This window comes from Idiotropiscis lumnitzeri, chromosome 12 (genome assembly GCF_059441095.1).
Source record: "Idiotropiscis lumnitzeri isolate Australia: NSW breed Sydney's pygmy pipehorse chromosome 12, RoL_Ilum_1.0, whole genome shotgun sequence".
Taxonomy (NCBI): Eukaryota; Metazoa; Chordata; class Actinopteri; order Syngnathiformes; family Syngnathidae; genus Idiotropiscis; species Idiotropiscis lumnitzeri.
Genome location: NC_142402.1, coordinates 8691004 through 8710799, shown reverse-complemented (window position 1 = coordinate 8710799; position 19796 = coordinate 8691004). Strand labels below are relative to the sequence as shown.

The 19796-nt window shown below is 38.7% G+C and overlaps 1 protein-coding gene across 1 annotated transcript; it reads left to right on the top strand.

The window, feature by feature from the left end:
* The first annotated feature begins 3489 nt into the window (after positions 1 to 3489).
* On the top strand, positions 3490 to 19670 carry LOC148325740 (transferrin receptor protein 1-like). The gene is made up of 18 exons (XM_088311606.1): positions 3490 to 3629; positions 11525 to 11574; positions 12186 to 12423; positions 12949 to 13132; positions 13656 to 13881; positions 13965 to 14087; positions 14204 to 14299; positions 14994 to 15133; positions 15560 to 15711; positions 15828 to 15947; positions 16051 to 16136; positions 16248 to 16311; positions 16430 to 16497; positions 16602 to 16669; positions 16777 to 16870; positions 16983 to 17204; positions 18798 to 18950; positions 19070 to 19670. Exons 2-18 carry the CDS (start codon positions 11542 to 11544, stop codon positions 19310 to 19312), a joined length of 2310 nt encoding a protein of 769 aa, XP_088167732.1. The 5' UTR covers positions 3490 to 3629; positions 11525 to 11541; the 3' UTR covers positions 19313 to 19670.
* The last annotated feature ends 126 nt before the right edge of the window (positions 19671 to 19796 follow it).

Here is a 19796-nt window from a genome sequence, read left to right as displayed (position 1 = left end):
ACTACAACAACACCTAATTTAAGAATGCAGCTGAACTTTCCACGTTCTAAATCAAGACAGTATCTCAAGGCTGCTTCGAACAGAGAACAGAAATAAATCTCAATTCTAACCACTCTTTAGTTATTGTGGGGAAATTCTTGATGTATTAAATTAAATCAAATTACATTTCGATGAGGTCCAAAAAGCATTTGGCTGATTAAAGAGCTGTTGGGATTTTTGCCTTTACGTGCCACCACAATGGATGAGAACAAGCAGGATGGAATTGAACTGCAATCTACAATCTATAAATGCCAAGACGATTTACGACGAGTGTAAACCACTGGTTTCATTCAAGAGCAGGAAAACCAGAACACGTCACCACCAATGTGCTGGAATCAGATTCAAGCCTTTATGGGGCCGTAAGCAAAATTTGATTTTGTCTTTCATTGTCCAAATACTTAAACCAAGCTGCATTTGATGGGTGAACTGTACTGCCCAGCCGGAAAAAACGAGTGATGATTTCAAGCGACAGCTGTGGGAAAATGATTCAAACGTGGGCCGTAGACCACCCGGCTAGATTGCACAAAGTACATCTTGGCAGCTTGGCACCGAGTGAAAACATCCAGTGCAATGGTGGAACCCAAAGCTTTCCTTTCCCTGTGAGCATTTTGATAAATACTAAATTGTGGCAATGACAGAGATAGAGAATGTTTAAAAAAAAAGTGTTCACAACAATTAATTAATAATTTACCATCAGTGGCGACTGCTTTGCCACTGCCCACCAAACGTATCCAATCAGGGTGGTGAGTGATTTGCCATCCCTGTCTGCATGAGCAGCCCTCACTCAATATTGGTCACTTTCTTAACTGCTGGCACACTCTGTGTGTGTTTGTGTTATTTTCCTACAGACAGTCCTTCTACAAAACATTTGACTAGATGTACCAGAACAAAGGGTGCTGAATTCCAAGCAATATTTTTGAAGCGACACTGTAGCAATAAACATATTCAGTGTTTTTTTTTTTCTTTCATTGAAAAGATGAGGTAGTGGAAAAAAGTCTACACCTCTGACTTAGTCAGCAGCCCGAAGAGCGCATTAAATATAACTACACTTCCTCTTGTTCCTTCTCTTAAAGATGATATTTTCACAGCTGCAGCAAAACTCAACTCTTTTCCGTGGATTCTGGCTTGCCCCGTATTTTGATTCACGTTTCAAAGGTGAAGCACTCTTTTGTCCATTTGAACCCATTCTAATGCATTCATTGGAATCAATCTCAGAAGTTTTTTACAAGTAACATTGATTTGACAAATCTTTGGAATCATTATATCCTGTTTGTTATGATGACAGTATAGCGCATTTTAAAATGTCTATTTGATGATAACATTTTCATGATTACATTATATTTCAAACTAATGTATCGACTTTTTGAGGGCCTAAATATTCCCCAATTTTTGCAAACATGCATACGAGTGGCTTCTAGATCAAGACTCCCCAAACTAACTCAGTAAAATCTCATGGAAGCGATTGTGGAGCGATCGTGGAGTTAAAAAGAGTTAGGCCCGCACAGCTTTCACCAAACGACACAAAATCGGGTGGACATGTCTATCTATGACACCATAACCATCTTTGAGCGGGAAGTTGGGCGTTTTCGTGAAAGTTCAATGTTAAGGGAAATTGGAACGAGCCCCAACTTGAATTTTGTATATTAAACAGATGGGCAAAAGTAAATTGCAAAAATGTTTTGCCCACGTCATGTTGGAGCATTTTGTCTGAGATCATTTGGAAGATTTGCCATTAAAAAGGCTGTGTGAGAGCCAGTTCACTGCTAAAGCATTTATTCATTTTAGCGCCATTCGTAGCTTATTAGTTCACATTGCTGACTTTTGTAAAAGTGGCTCATAATTCTCAGTCAATTATTCCCACGGTCTTGAGAGACTCATTCACTGACATCCCAGTGACTTCTTCTACTGTGTATATAAAGAAAGTGCCATTTTGATGTATTGATAAGTAGTCAGCTGCAGCCTCTCGATGAGTTTTTGTCAAGAATGCTGACCCCCATTTTTCGCGGAAAACATTTAGCTCTTAGTAAGGGAATTTTGAGCTGTTGTGACGAGAAAAGTTTGGCGATCATTTGCGACATTGAATGAACCCTGATCAACTCCGTGGTGAAGGCACATTTTTCTACCTTTGCCACCAGTCGTAAATGGTCGCCACTCAGTGGGATAGGGGTTTAAAAACTCGGTCATTCGGTTTTAATCGACTCAGTCGTCAATTTTAAATTTAGACTCGACTTGGTTCGGTACTCATGAGAGTACAATACTTGAACATGAATGCGTTACAATGACCTGACAAGACTTGTCTGGTCTTGTCTTTGAAAAAGTGCTTTTTCCAAGTATTGTATCACAGGTTTTGTTTTTGAAAAATGTTATTTATTGTGGAGTGTGTGCAAACTTGCCACCCACCGATGGCAGAGCGCACTTTATGAAGCAAGCTTCATGGCGAGAGTTCTGAAAATTATTGAATTTGGATTCAAGATTGGATTCTGTCAGGCTGCCGCCTCAGCACCCTGAGGTGTGCGTGTGTGAGTGTGTGTGTGTGTGTGTGTGTTCCTTGATATGTTGCAGGTTTGGTCTGTTGGTGTTGCCAGCAGCTAAATTCCATCTTTCTAACCACTGCAACTTTTTAAGACAACACATCGCCAGATTGTCTATGCTCGTTACCAAATCCGTTGTTGCCATCACTGAGTCCATGAACCTTGACTGACTGACTGACTGAACTGCCTGCCTCTTTACTTGATCCTCCCTCCTGTGACCCGCTTGCCGCCTCTGTTGTACTGGACTTCCAAATAAACATTGTTTTGACCGCCAACCCACACTTCTCAGTTTCTGCATTTGGGTTCTCGCTCAATCACAAAAAATACCTGACAACATTCAAGGATTATAATTGTGATAAAATTGGTAAAATTAGAACTGCAACATTGCAATCATCTTATGTCCAAACCCAGAAGACAAGTGAGCAGTGATGTTCACAATGGCTCTTTGACGTCAATTTCTGTGGACAGCAGGTGGCAGTAGAATGTCAAAAGAGCTGCCTTTAATTGAGGAAAATCGGTGGATGATTCTGATTAATTCTTAATCCACCAATGCAATATTAATCAGTTCACTGAAAACCTTTTACTAGTGGGGGCACATAGAACATACTGAAAATATTATCTTTCCCTTTTCACCCAAAGCGTCATCTGAATCCCAACAATGCTACTGTGGCAAAAGTCAAGCAACACGCGCACATTTTATTGAAAGTATTTTTGCACTTCAAACCTATTGTAGGTACACTTTTGACTTGCACATGTGAAAAAGCCCAACCGTTGCAATACACGCAATATGTTGTATTTGTTCTTCCCAAAAGGCAAGCAGAAGGGTCTTGTTAAAGGTCTAAGTAAAGTCTCACACACCCACACACACACGCGCACGCACACACGCCCACGCACTCTCTCTCTCTCTATGCGTCCCACCCCCACTGGCCTCAGTGTAACCAGATATAAGCAGAGGCCATCGAGCTGAAGGACACACGGCTAACGCACAACTTCAGCTAGAAGGAGAACCGTCGTGGTGCCGAAAGTACCAGTGACCATTCGATCTGTTTTAAAGACAAGGTAGGATTTTTATCGATAGAGCTTATGAAGTAAGAATTTAGTCAATAATATGGGTCAAAATAACGGGCATAAACTGCTAGTTTAGGTTGTATCACTATATATTAGGTGTACCGCATATATTGACATTTCGTATTTAATGCCGATAAATGATATCGTAGTAATGTCCTGTTTCTTCGCACACCTGTCTACGAGCGCACCGACGCTCAAGTCTAAACGCACAAATTCAGATGATTCGAGAACTTTGTTATTGAAATGTGAACAATAGGTAGTATCCGCGCATGACGTTGCCGAAGCAACTAAACTGCCATCGCGTGCAAGCCCGGTTGTCATGTTCCCGACGAACTACGACTTGGGCGAATCTGGGTGCCTGCCCGTTAGCGACCCTCGTGCGACCTTCCAGCTTCTAGGTAACTGTGTCACTGGGGAAAGCCATTACACTATCAATTGGATGTCTCCTGACCTTGCTGCTAGATAAGATATCTTCACTATCTTTCCTTTAGTAACTTGCAGACCATAAGCAAGAAGGCAAAGCAGGTGTTTGTTTTCTCAACTTGGCCATGTGAAGGAGACTGGGGGTGCTTTAGTCGGAGGTCGTTGTTCAGACAAGCAGCAGGTGAACTTGACGAGTTTGTTGTGGTAAAATATGGAGAGGAGGAACTAGACTGGGCTTCATGTCATGTGGAGTGTAAAGAGCAGACTTGAGGAGAATCAATAATTATTTGCATTGTCCCAATTGTGCTATGTCCTCCAAGGTCATTGGTGTCTCTGACACCCCAAAAGGGGCCCTCAGGTCATTGCCCGAGCCTTCTGTCCACTAATTTCAGCTTGGACCATTCCCCAAAGATGGGATTTGCCTGCCTCACTGTCTTACTTTTTTTCTTGTTACTTTCTCATGCTTTCCCCCAATGTGACTCTCACATGATTTACCCCTGCACAATGACTGCATCTCCCCTAACCCCCATTCCCACCGTGCTCTTCGGCTTCTTCTGTAATTGCTGTTTTCTCAACATCTCTGTCACTTCAACACCACATTTTTCATACAGTCAAACTTGGATTCACAAATGATCCTGTTCACAAAACTGATCATGTGGGTATTTATGCATTATGTCTTCATAATCAAATGGTTTCATTTATTTCTATACCATTCTCGATAGCATTCTCTATCTATTTACTAAACCCATAAAAATAAGGTAAATGACTTTGTTCTGGGGCTGGAACTTGTTATTCCTATTCATTTTCAAGGTGGGGAATTTAAGTTAAAAAAAACAAACTTTTAGGAATCTTGGAGTGAATTAAGTGCGTAATCAGAGGTTCCACTGAAGTTCTATTTCTACAGTGCCACTTATATTATTGCTTGGAAGAAATATATCAGGGACTGATTCCATTTTTGTTACGATTCAAGATGATTATATTTAAAGAAAACAAAACAAAACAACTAATGTTACAATTGACAAAACATTTTCGTTAGCGAAATAAAATCTAGCATAAAAAAAGAAAATGCTTTTATAAAGAAACTAATTCAAATTACAGCTCATGTTTTTAAAACTAACACAACAAACTATAATTAGAATAAAAATGTTCTTTGTTTTCATCTTTGTCAATCCTTGTCACGCATGATTTTCAGGATTTATTTTAAAATGATTAGAAATTACAGAAGAAGGAATGTCAAACAGTCATTCAAGGATTGTACTAGTTTACATTGTTATGCAATGCTTGGCTAGAATAAAAACTCAACTAAAACAACATAAATAGATAAATAAATGATATAACTGCTCTAAAAACGAATCAAAGATTTGGTTCTGACTTGTAATGTTTTGAGGTGTTGAAATGGCATCCATTAAAGTAGCTGACATGGCAACACAGATAATAGCGACTGATCTGGATAATCGCAAAAAAAACAAAACTAAATCGGTTATGATCACGTCTATATTGGTAATTCAATATTATGGATGGTAACAAGTTTAGAAAAAAAAACTTTTTTTTTTGTTTTAACATAAAAACACCAAAATACAGCTTGATCTTGTTTCTTACCTGCAACAAAGGGAAGTTTTATCGACAATTTTTATTTCTAAAACTTAAATAGTATAGGCACTAAACAGCAATGAACAAAACATGAGCCTATATTTGTTTTGGATTATTTTACTCTAATTAAAAGAACACGGTTCTGCTGGAATCGTTTGGACAGTGAAGTTCGGTCGGGGGAGCTCTGCAACTGCAGGTCTTTGGCTCATTTGTTGCAGCCGGTGGTCCATTGGGTGAAGGGTCGGTCGGTTGTTCAAATCCCGGCTCCAAATGTCTCTTGTCGAATGACCCTTGGGCAAGACACTGAACCGGATATTAGTTCTCGGGGCGCATGGCAGCACCTGCTGGTTATGTGAATGTGTACTTCTGTAAAGCATTTGGCCTCCATGATGTAGTTCATTTTTAATGATATACAGTAAGTTTGACTTTGCCATTTTAATGCCTCAACAAACTTGCTGTATTGTTGGTTTTCTGAAAAGTAATAGTTTTGGAGATGTTCCCCAGAGTGGGTGGTGTTTCTATCTTTTTTTTTTAAAACTCTCCCCGGCTTGCTTTTTCATCCTCTGCTACAGTGCATATGAAATTATAAATATAGTTAAGCATTATTGTAAAATACAATATAGAGTCCACTTTATTAGTCTGGTTTGAGAATGGCGGTTGGCTAAATCGTGCTTACACCCAGAAAAGTTTATTTTGGCTGAAAGTTTACATAAGTGGTTCTCAAACTTTTTAGTAAGTATGAAGTGAAAAATGCATCACGTGATGACCAAAGTTATAATACAGGAGCGTAGTAAGCCCAAGTCTTCATTTAAAATGTGACAGAGGCTCTGATGTTACGATGCCAGAATCAGAACCAATTTGAGTCATATTAGGGCAACAAGCACCTGAAGCAAAAAGAACATTAAGGATGGTACGTAACACAGTGGTCCCCAACCATAGGGGTGTGGGCCACTTTGGACCAGGCTTCAGCGGGCTGCACAGATGAAAGAAAAAAAAAACTTGCAGCGCATTGTGAAAGTTTTTGTTTACTGCTATTGTGAAACGCGCTGTTTAAATAAAGTTGTATTGTATTGATGATTTGAGGCTGAAAAATATTTTATTTTGAAAAGTGACCAACTTCTCTCTCACGAACTGTTGAGGCATGTCAATATGCAAATTCCCTCGGTCTCATTACAATAATATCAAAACCACAAGCTAGCAAAATGTATACAAAACCACGTACGAAGCCTGCTCTGCACAAGATGCGGCCAGCACCGGCAAATGTATAAGGAAGAATCTTTTGAACTTGATGGTCGAAACGAGACGCATTCCCCCCCCTTTTTTTTTTTTTTAATTCTGGGCATCCTCCGAATAGGTCACAGTGAACCTGTTGTGCACTCTGACCACCCCTAAGAGTATTTATTTATTTATTTATTTTTTGGCCGGACTTCATTCACTGTTTGTTGTGTCTTTGTCAGTTGTTTGGTATGTTTCTGATGCTCCTTAGTATTTTTTTGTTTCACTACCGAATATTGACATAAATGTTCCTTAAGTTTAATCTCAGGGCCTGGTTGTGTACCAAGAACATTACACTTGTTCCTGGAAACATTCAAACTGTCTTCTGAGGTGAGCTCGATGAAGAGCAGCAACGAATACTTTGTAATGTAACTTACAAAAGATGGTACGAATGTAACGTGGGCTCACCGTGCTTGGTGACAGTTTTCAAACGGCCCCGTTTGCCCAATAGCCCAACTAATGTACAGCCTGCTTCTAGTTTGACCAACCTACAAGTTTTGCTCCCACAAGGGCGTGACACAATTTGGCCTACTATCTCCGATTGACACACGTGAGTTGAAAACTCACTAAACATAGATACAGCGCCTGCCTCACCAGACTGAAGCGGTCTGATGATTACGTCAATGGGCAGCTCATGAGAGGAGACTTTAAGCGCTGGGTTGAAAGTAGTTTGTGCCCGTTATTTTCATTTCTTTGTCTGTTTATAGTGTTTATTAGCAATGGCAGCATGCCTGTCAACTGAAAGTGAAAGAACAGCTTATCTGATTAAAGTATTAGCTTGGTTAAAGCGCGGTATGTTTGGCACGTAAGATTAAAGACATTTCTCAACCCACCAAAAAGTGACCAATTAGCTTTATAAAGCAGGTGGTTTTTCTTTAATGCCACTTTTTAAAGTGCGTAGATTCCAAATTCATTGCTCTGAATGGCAAAGGGGAGTATTTGTTGACATTTATTCCGTGTGATGTTTTTAATGGCTTTGTGTGACAAGTCAAGGTTCGAGTCAAGGGACTACTATGGCAATGATCTAAATTTAACAAAATGTCGCAGCAGGTCAAAATGTTCTCTAAACAATTGTGTGGTACAAGAAAATTGCTTGTGTGCCCCTTTGACTTGATTTATTATATTAGAGCAATATGCATGTAAATAAATGTTTGGTCTTGGAAACACACAGTTGGAGTTTGCGCAGTCATTCGTGGCCCCTTGGCATTTGCCCACACAAGCTCTCCTCACGCAATGTCCAGTTTCCAGTGGAGCTCGTAAATTGGACTGTAGAGGTCATTAAGTCTCTGTGCCATTTAGCTTTGGAGCACACACACCTCACCGGGCCACTTTGAATTCAGAAATGTCGTTTGAAGCGCTTTGTTGAGACGAAATGTCATGTACTGTGAGTCTCACGTCCAAGGTTTTGATTAGTCCAAGGCTCTTGGCTAGGTTTTGGCTTTTCCTCAGGGTCAGATCAGGGCAATGTCTATTCTACTCACTACAAGTCAGAATCAAAGTTCAACTGTTGGTTAACCACTGACTTTAGGGAGAGATTCAAAAAAGCGAGAAACAAGCAAATTTTCATTGAGCTACTGTATATGAGAGGAAATGTTTGGAAATTCTTTGAAATCATTGATCGATTTTGGGAATAGTGTCACGGTGACGGAATTAATCAACTATTCACGGGGCTCGACACTAACTTTTCAACTGGTAGATCAACTTTCTTGGCACATGATTTCTTCGCATGTTCATGCTGATGACATTGTTGGTACACCCAGTTTAAGTGAAGCAAACAAAGACTGACAGTGACTCAAGTTATAGCTGCAAAATATTTGATTGTGAATATTGTATTTTCTGTTTCAACAATCAGCGGCTGACAAAATAGGTAATTTATTTGACGTAATTTCTGAAGAAAACAACAAAAGTAAAAGCAATGACATGACACCACGTGCGTGTTAATATGTATTTCTGTTTAAAAAAACTAAATCAACAAACTTTTCATAATTAAAGGAACTTTCTAATTAATAGCATTTTTTTTTTGCCGGTTAACCAAGTACCCGAAGCAAGTATTTTCACGAAACAATAACAATATGACAATGAACTGGGTTAGTAGAAGGAAACAAAACCCGCAGCTATTGAATATCACAGTGTTGGAGTATGAACTATATTTTTACTTAATACATTTCACTTTAACAATTATTTCGCTTTTTTATATAAGCAACAGTTTTCTTTCATAAATTCAAATTGTGCAATGTAGTAAACTGCATTTTCTTGTTCAGAAGTATTTTCAGTGAGACAATTTCAAACACAAATATCAATTGATGTTCACACTTAACATTTCTAATATCCAAAAATAAGGCATCACATAAAAAAGGCATTTTTCGTTTTTTATAATACAGTCGGTTCACAGGCATAGCTATTTACAGAATTATTACTGTGCCTACACTGAGGAAAACATCCTGTGTGACTCTTCATCACCAATATGGGAATATAAAAGCAGTTGAAAAAACCTATATGTCTTGTATATGTAATGGTTTTATGTTTATTCTTTACATCAATTCCAGAAACGCGTTTAAATGATTTACTGGTTATATATTCCCCATGAAGGGTTTTAAGGAGGCGGCGAGGTGGTAGACTGTTTAGCACGATGGCCTCACAGTTCAGATGAGCAGGGTTCGATTCCGGTTCCAGCCTTCCTGTGTGGTGTTTGCATGTTCTCCCCGTACTCCGGTTTCCTCCCACATTCCAAAAACATGCATGGCAAGTTGATTGGACACTCTAAATTGCCCCTAGGTATGAGTGTAAGAACGGATGATTGTTCGTCTTTGTGTGCCGTGCTATTGGCTGGCAACCTGTCCAGGGTGTGCCCTGCCGACTTCCCGAAGACAGCTGGGATAGGCTCCAGCCCGCGACATTTGTGAGGAAAAGTGGCTCAGTTGATGGATGGATTTAAAGGGCTTTATCTAGTTCAGGAAATGTATTTTTTCTCAAATTCAAACATTTTAGTCCATGATAAACATTAATATTTAAAAAAGTACTTATTATCTTTGGATTTAGAAAAAAATAATGCAAATGAAAATCATGTATTCCAAATTGCCACAATCTTAAAACATTTTGGAACGCTGGCAGTATTCTATGCCACATCTTTCTCAACAATCAAACAAGTAAAAAAAAAAAATACATAAAATGAAAAGAGAACTAACTACAGTGATGAATCACAATCACTCTACATAAAAGAAATAGATAAAAAAAAAATAAAGTCATGCTTTACTGATTGTGCTATTTAGCTCTTTGGCCGCATGTTGAAGGGCTTGTTCGAATGTACAGATCTGTTCTCATTGGATGAGCAAGTGGGGGATCTATTAAAAGCGATCTTTAAAACTGGGACTGGCTTTATTTTGGTTACGTTCCACTTCCTCATTTTGTGTCTTTGCCACTGGCTTGATAAGGACTGACAGCTGGTACTCCCTTTTTTTTTTTTTTTGGTGAACAAAAAAACTTTTATTTGGGTCTAATTTGAATGTAAGGCACATCTGTTGGTAACAACTTAGACACATTGAATAGAGCTCCTCGCTGCTATATTAGCTTCTCCCATTAGCATCTAGCTAACCAGCCACCGACTGATTGACTGCTGATAAGCTGCCATATGCCTGTCACTTGTCAGAAAAAATGTTTTGTAAGTGCAGTTACTGTCGTTAATAATAATTAAAAAGTTCAAATGTTACTTCAAAACATTATAATTGAACTCTATGTTTAAAAATAATGAGCAAATCTAACAACAACCCACTCTGTAATTCTGGTGGCGTTCTCACAGTTATTACAGTTACCTCTAAAGGGCTGCAGTCTGCATTTAAGAATTAGCTTTGCTTTCATATGACTGTTCTGAGAAAATCATTTCCTGGGAGAAGCACCTACTCCTCTCAGGTGATCACTGGCAAGTCCGTTATTTCATTGGTGTGCAACTGGGAAATAAGTGTAAATATACATACGTGTTGCATTTCAATTCTTGCTGTTTTGTTAAATTTGAACCTTTCTTTGCGTGGCTTCTAGTGAGCGGGGAGCCGGTGATTGAGCTGTTGTATCATTCTGGCTTTGTAGTTCCCATGGAGCCTGTGGTGAACAATGTTCAAAACCCACTGTCGTCTTTTGTGTGCTGACACAACTCATCCTTTTTAGTAAGCTGCAGAGGAAACTGAAAGATTTCTTTGGGGAGGTGGGATGTGAGTGCCAGAAATGAAAAAGTTACAGCGTACTACACTTACATACTGTATTTGAAGTTAGATTTCACATGTAATATATTTGAATTATTAAATGTTGTATTTCACGTTTAAAAACCATGAGCCATTCTTGTCCCTTTACTTGCAACTGTCGTTGTGACTCCTTCGTGAGAAGTTGTTTACTCAAGGGGTCTTGGTCTTGCCCTTGTATTCTTACAAAGCGCAGTTTTTCTCCTGTATGCACAAATGTATGCCGTATTCGATTTGCTAACCCATTTGTTGTCCATAGTTTTGGACACTCTGGTTTATTATTAATATTATTCTATGTTAGCTAATACCTTTTTTGTTGTCTAAGCCAAGCTTTTACTGGGAAATGAATGTTTATTTTACTTTTTTTAGGGTTCTGTCAAGGAACAATGGACCAGGCGAGGTCGACAATAACAAAAATTGTGAGTATTTGTGCATTCATTGTTATTCATTGTTTTTGTTGTTGTTCATTTTCCTATGTATGGAAACCTGTGGCCCACCCTGTAGAACATGAAGATCACAGTTGATCCCTAATCAAGTCCACAAATGTTTTATTCATAATCCTGATCTAAATTGTGCAAGATTGCATACCCCCCAAAATGATTGTATAAAATACCAATGCTCAAATGTAACACTAATTCTTATACTAGTCTGTTGTGTTTTTTCCTTTACAGCCAGAAAATATCCATCAAAGAATAAATTATCACTAACTCAAAATTTGGCCTGGTTATGATTAATGTTGATCCTTAATATATTTCTGTTCATCTGTTTAATTTATCTGGCTGTAGTTAAATGAAATAGAATCTATAGATTGACTATATATCAAACGCAAATCTACATTTGTTGTCGTGTGAATTGGATACACTAAGACAAGAATACTTGTTGACACGTGACTCGGATCAACAAAGGGTAGGTGTCATAGTGTCGATCACATCACTAACCCATCAGACTTCAAAGAATTATCTGAAATCATCGGCTTTAGTACAGTGAATGTACCAGTTGGCTAATTTATATTCTTCTCCTTCTGCTGTAGTTTAATGGAGAACCACATTCGTACACGCGTTTCAACTTGACGCAGAACATGGAAGGTGACAACAGTCACGTGGAGATGAAGCTTTCGTCTGACATGGATGAAGAAGTCGGCGGAAATGGAGTGGGGGCCCACCTCAATCATAACTCCAACCACAAATCCTGCATGACTTCCAAATTTGGACGCACACCGAAGAACCTTTGCTTTATGGTTGCTACTATCCTCCTCATTTTTATCATCGGTAAGATGGGATTGGTGACGAGATCAGGTTTTTTTTTTTTTGAACATTTTGAAAAATCTGTGATGCATTATGCAGCACAAAATTTTGAGCAACTTAAGTCATACATCAGACATGTATGGAAAAGAAATCCACTTACAAAGCTACAACAACTGTCCTCAGTTTCCAAACATTTATGAGTGTTGTTAAATGGAAAGTTGCAAATGAAAATCACTGTATTTGTATTCTATTTCTATTTACGTTTTACACACCAACTTATTTGAAATTGGGATTTGTTCACAATTTCCCCAATTGTTAGTTTGTAATCACAAATATGCAAAACTCATGCGCTATTTCTTCTTATTTGAATTATTTATTGAAGCAATCTTTTTACAATGAGGTGTTTGGTTTTTTTTATTGAAATGTAATGCAGTACTTGCAATTTTTAAAGTCCCGATGTGGTCTGCATGGCAAACTATTGTACTGACTGCAGTTTGTAATTCAGTGCTGAGATTCAGTTTTCTAATTTTCAACTACTGGAACTTTCAGGGTACTTGTTTGGATACTTGGTCCATCGCAAAAGAGATTTGCCGTCCATCTGTGAAGCCTCTGTGCAATTGCCTGATAATCCCGTCGTGCACGAAACGGGAGCTGCTCCCATCATGGCCTGGAGTGATGTCAAGGACGCATTTGCCCAAAAATTGAGTACATCTAATTTCCAAATTGCCTTCAGGTGAATTTAAACCTCATAACTTACTCATGAGAGTTGCTGCAAGATGGTTCCCAATAATGGCAAAATCTATATCAGAAATTCACACACCTATGAATGCACGCATGCACCATATATATATATATATATATATATATATATATATATATATATATTTATAAAAGCTCAGCTCAGTTTGTTTTTCTTCAAAAATCACCACTGGGCCTTGCAAACTAACACTGCTGGAGTGTGGTGCTTGTGGGCAGCTTTGAGAAATCGTATCCAAAAAGCAAAAAAAGCCATTTTTTAAATTAAATATACTGGTAAATTTGCATTAATTCCAATTTATTATTCAAGTAAATAATATGTTACAAGCTTCAAGAAAAATGGTCGTTGAAAAACTTTATTAATTGCAATTAATCATGGAAATTCTTTTGGGATTAATTTGTTAAAAAAAATGTAATCACTTGACAGCACTAATATACACATACACAAACAAATATTTTCTTCCTGTCAGTTTTCTAAACAATTGTTGTCCATTTCTTAGTGATGTGTCAAGTGGCAGCCATCGAGCTGGTTCCTCAGGTGATGATGCTTTGGCAGACAAGGTGATCAAGAAGTTTAAACAGTACGGCATGAAAACCTGGACCGACGAGCACTTCATTAAAGTTCAGGATCGCCAACTGTCTGACTCCAACAAAGTTAATTTCAAGAATAGCACAAGAGAGAATCCAGAAGGTTTTCTGTCCTATAGTGCTAATGGAAATGTAAAGGTAATAAAAAAACTTGAAAGCTACTGTAGTTAATGTAATGTCTGTAATGCAACCAAAGATGAATGTATTTTTGTCTCACCCAGGGAGCTGTCCTGTTTGCCTACTATGGACAAGAAAGTGACTTCAGATTGCTTCGGTTCAGAAAAATCGACATGATCGGCAGAGTTATGTTGATCCGAGCTGGAAAGATCAGCTTTGCGGAAAAGGTGGGTTGGTGCTAGTTTTTTTTTTTTTGTAAACGCTCTTCAAACCTTGAAATTGTGTTTTATGATTGACTGTCATCCTGTAGCGTGTCACTAACTGCTTTCATTTCCATTCCCAGGTAGCCAATGCTGCCAAAATGAAGGCATCTGCCGTACTGATCTACCAAGATCCTGCTGATTATCCTTCTGAAGCGACCACTCAGCTCTTTGGACATGTGAGTTAGGCGTGTCCCCGTCACACTTTTTTGGCACCCGAGTCCAAGTCCAAGTCTTTGGTTTTAAGGATCTGCGGATATCGTGTCCCGATCCGATACCTTGGTAATACACTTAAAAAGTAAGAGAGCACCTACAAATGGTTTCAAATTAATATAGAAATGTGTGTACATAGATACATGTATATACATACATTTTTATGTTATTTATATATATTTAAATTTACATTTTATGGGCCAACCACCGAATCAGCACCAATTGCTTTCACTCTCTTTACTCTTTTTTTTAAGCTCTTAATTTGATGATACACATATTGCGCAAAATTTCAGACAATATCACACTTACATGAAACACAAGCTTGATGGCAAAACCTTGTATCTCCAAAATAGCCTCTTTCAAGAAACCCCAAAAATGGCACATTTTATCAATTACCCATGAATATTGCATTTTCAACACTTTAGACTGGTAAATAATTTGTAAAAATAAAACTCATTCATGTGGAATGACCTTTAAAAAAAAATTGAAATTCACTAAATTGTGACTCGTTTCATCCCGACATCAGCGAATTGCAACTGTGCCACACTATCACGTGCACACATTGCGTCTACTTGTGAAGTTCAGTGCTTGCAAAAAATAATGACAAGTCAAAGGTGTATATGAAGCTATGTGATGTCTTAACCTTGTTTACTCTCTCAGGTCCATTTGGGTTCTGGGGATCCCTATACACCCGGCTTCCCCTCGTTTAATCACACCCAATTTCCACCTGCCGAGTCGTCAGGTCTGCCAAGTATCTTGGCTCAAACCATTACAGCAAGCACAGCCATCAGCATTCTTGGGTAAGGTTTACAAAGCTGCTGGCAAATATAATTAGAACAATAAAGCATCCATAATTTATTATTACTATTTTTTATTTTGCCACTTGCTCTCCACTGGAAATGACATCACAGAGCCGAATTGTCTTGACGATGGGAAATGTTGTTTTAATATATTAACTGTGAATTGTAAAGTTTTTGCTTGTCTTGAAAAGCTAAAAAAAGCAATGTATTATTTTTAGTAGTCGTACTTGTGTTTGGGTATTGCGACAACTCCACTTTTTCGACACCCACACTTTTTTTTGAATAGCATGAAACTACGTCAAATGTTATCTTGAGTACAGCTCAGAGGCTACTATAAATTGGACAGCGGATCACACTTTGGATCTACTATCCCATTGATGATTAGTGTACATTGTACGAACAAATCCATTTTCTTCTTTCCCACAGACAGTTGGGGGGTGAGAATGCACCAGAAGAATGGGGAGTTTACAACAAACTCGGTAATGACAGTGATATCATCACTGTGGAGGTGAACAACGTTCTTTCTGAGAAAAAGATCAACAATGTCTTTGGTGTCATCGAGGGCTTTGTGGATGCAGGTGTTCATGACATTTTCTTCACCAAGAGAGAGAGAAATACTGAACATAATTCTGAGAGCTAATGTCTTCACATTTGCATATTCCAAATTAATCACACGCCTGTGTTTTGACGATAGATCGATATTTGGTTATCGGTGCCCAGAGGGATGCTTGGGGTCCAGGTTTTGCTGCATCAACTGTCGGTACCGGTGTTTTGTTGGAAATAGCTCGTTCAATCTCAGACATGCTAAAGAAGGGTAAGATGTTTGCGACTGCTGCCTTTTAGTTCACTTTAATGTATTACTGCTGAAACCCTTGTGCCATATTAGTCACACTATCTGTCTCCCGTTTTATTCTCAGACGGGTTCAAGCCAAGGAGGAGCATCGTGTTTGCAAGTTGGAGTGCTGGAGAATATGGAAGCATTGGTGCCACTGAGTGGCTAGAGGTGGGTATTACGCAATAACTATTCCTTCTCCAGCAACGTCTCTGTCACGATAATGAAACAGTTGTACAGAGCTCATGAATGTGTATTCGATGATCTGTTTCTTGTTGGCAGGGCTATCTTTCGTCTCTTAGTACAAAAGCCTTCTCTTACATCAACCTTGATGGCATTGTAGCTGGTATGTACCATTTGAATTTTTATCACAAACATTCCTTTCAAATCTTTCATTTGGTTTATGAATACTGGATATTTACATTTTTCCGAATGAATGAATGAATAAATAAACCCCTTTGCAGGTCACAATGCTTTTAAAGTAGCAGCAAGTCCCATGATGTACAGCTTGATTGAACGCACTCTCAAAGAGGTAAATCATTAATTGCAGTATATTTTAGTAGTGGTCAACATAATATTAAAATTGTGTCTGTTTAGTGTCGGTCTCTTCTTCATTTTATTCATTTCTTATTTTAGGTGGGCCTCCAGAATCATGCTGGTTCCCTCTTTTCGGAATTTGGAAAGGGCAGCTGGGAATCTAACGTGTATGTTTCTTTCCTTTATGGACAGTACATCTGTGTACTATCACAGTATTACTTGCAATATGTCTGTCTTGATCTCCAATTTGAAAAAAAAATCTTTGTCTATTTAGGTTGGAACCTCTGCAGCTAGATAATGCTGCTTATCCTTTCATTGCTTTTACTGGCATTCCGTCCCTGTCATTTCGGTTCACTTCCGGCAAGTTAGTAAGTAATCTCGTGCTTTAACGTACAGTCACTATATCTACTCTACTGCAATATCTAAAAAGTCCAAGGCATCCTTTCTTATTTTATTTTCTCAATTTGGCTGGTTCGCTAGGATTATCCATATTTTGGCACATTGCTGGATACACAGGAAAAGTTGATTGTTGCCACGTCCAACCAGCACCTGCAACTGGCTGAAGCAGCTGCCAAGTTTGCAGGTCACATCGTGCTGAGGTTGGTCCATGACCATCTGCTGCAGATGGACCTGTTAAAGTATGACAAGATTATTCGCACTCATGTGGCTCAGATTAACAAGAAAGTCAACACTGTACAGAGGGTAGGTGTCCATTTGATCAGTTTCCTAATTGGAATGAAGTTGTTCTAGTATATGAATACAGTCGACCCATACTACTAGCAGGGGATAGGGTTTGAATTGTGAAAATCCGACAATGGAAATGCATTAGTGGGAGGGGAAAAAAAAGTTTTCTTTTTTGCAAAGCCTAAAAATTATTTAACAAAAACTGATAAACATTCAAAACTTGAAAATGGGGATACTGTGAAAAAAATAAAGCAAAAATATTTTAGAATATATGCAAATCGGCACGTGCTGAACCACGACAATGCAGGGTCGACTGTAATATACCATTTACGTTTAATAGTAACTTTTGGCTCCATGATGACTTCTTCTGGCCATTTGAAATCTACATTTTTAATTCCTTGATTACCCGCACTGTAAAAAATGGGAGTGATATTTACTTGAAAAATCCTGTGAACATTTTTTGCACTCAGAAATTCTAAGTAAATTTTACAAGAAGAGTTTTTGAGTTCATTAAATTTAAAAAGCCACTCCAAGGTTGAACCCAGTTTAGGTTTTTGTACCCACATTTCATACATCAAGGAGCTCGACGCCATAACCGCGACATTGGGAGACGGCCACTCTACACTTGAGCAATGCCACTGCTACGGTCTGTTAGTATATTATTGGTGTCAGGTGCAAACCACGAAATCCTACCAAAGCGTTTTGGAGAATATACTTGTGAGAGTATGTAAATAGTTTGTGTATTTTTAATCATGTTTTTTATACACTATTTGTATCAATGATAATTACTCACACACTCACAGACACGCACATCATTGCTTCAGCACACATGCGCACACCCACACGCTTGTTTGGGTTTCACTTTCCATAGGTTTCGTTTTTCTTTGAATAAAGTCCAGAGGGATGGGCGAAGAAGTCAGTGAGAGTGCGGGAGAGTGAACTGGCAAGACGTAGACTTCACTTCCTGGCTTCTCCTCCCATCCGCGATGGAGAAAAGACAAAACCTTCCCTGGTTATTCCTCTGGTTCTCTGCATTTAATTCAGTCTAATGAAGGCGTCAGGACCTTTTAAACCTGACAATACTCACCCCAAGTCGCAGAGCCTTTTCTCTGGTGCGGAGCAGGCCCCTCCAAATCTGGAGGCTGTATGTTCGGTCCTCAATCACAATAACCTTGTGTATGAAATGAGCTATGTGAAAAAGTAAAAGCTAACTTCCCTTTTTGGCTTTTTTAAATTCAATAAACGAGTGAAATTTACTCCAAAACTCTTCTTGTACAATTTACTTAGATTGTCAGAGTGAAAAAAAACAACTAGATTTTGTTCAAGTAAATATCACTCGTCATTTTTTACAGTGTGGAAAGAATCATACAATTTCGGTAAAATGTGATTCATTGCAGACTCACCACTTGTTTTTTTAATTGTAGATTTATTTTTCTTAAACTTTCTGCAAGAATACATAATTGATCATTGTTTCAGAAAGAGGCGTTTCATGCAATTCTTTATTTACCTTCTACATTTGAAACATGTCTATGAATAAAAATATAAGTGCACAGTGACTTTGTGAACACCTTTTAGAAACCTAACCGAGTGCTGTGCATCCCATGTATCCAGATGCACCCTAATCTGGTCCCCACATCAGTGCAGTGGTTGATGTCAGCCTCTGGCTCTTACAGTCGAGCCTCTCGTAACCTGATGAAGGACATCCAAAACAGTGACTTGAGTGACATTGAGATGTGCCGCATCTACAATGACCGCATCATGTCGGTAAGACATGCTGGGTTTCAGCTCTTTCCTGAAGTCTCGCTTGTTAAAGTGAACACATGAATAAGAAAAATGGCCACATAACAAAACTCATTCATCCTGCGTCTATTTGCTATTTACAGGTGGAGAGGAACTTACTGTCAGCATATGTGTCTGCTAGAGAAAGTCCATTCCGTCACATTCTGCTCGGATCTGGTCCACACACACTCAAAGGGCTGTCCAACCATCTTGATACCCTCAGGACAGATAGCCCAAAATCTGATGTCGACCAGTTCCGCAACCAGTTTGCCTTGGCGACCTGGACAATTCAGGGTTGTGCCACTGCATTATCAGGGGACATGTGGTCGTTTGATAATGAAATCTAAATTATTTTCACCCTGTGGTCTTCCCTTAGTAATGATCATAATATTATGAATAATAATAATAATAATAATACATTTATAATTACAGTAAAAATAATAATATTTAGTAATAAATACCAGTTAGAAGCCGCCTCATCTCCCTCAGGCTTTCTTTTAAAATCACACATTTTTCACATCAACACAGTACATTTTCGCAGTCATAGATCTTGTTCTGTTGAAAGAGCGTTCCAAAAATGTGGTGCTTAATCAATCACATTTGATTACTTTGGTGCTATCGTAGCCACCTTCAAATGCTGATATTACTTGGTGCTACCAAAAGTTGAAAAATTGAGTGTGACTCATAACACAGATACTCAGACTCAGACTTAATAATATTGCCTTTATTAGTCCCACAATGGGGAAATTCGAGATTCGAACCCAGGCCTCCTGGGGAGACTGGGTCCTGAACGCGGCGCCTTAGACCACTCGGCCATCCTGGCAGCCAAAA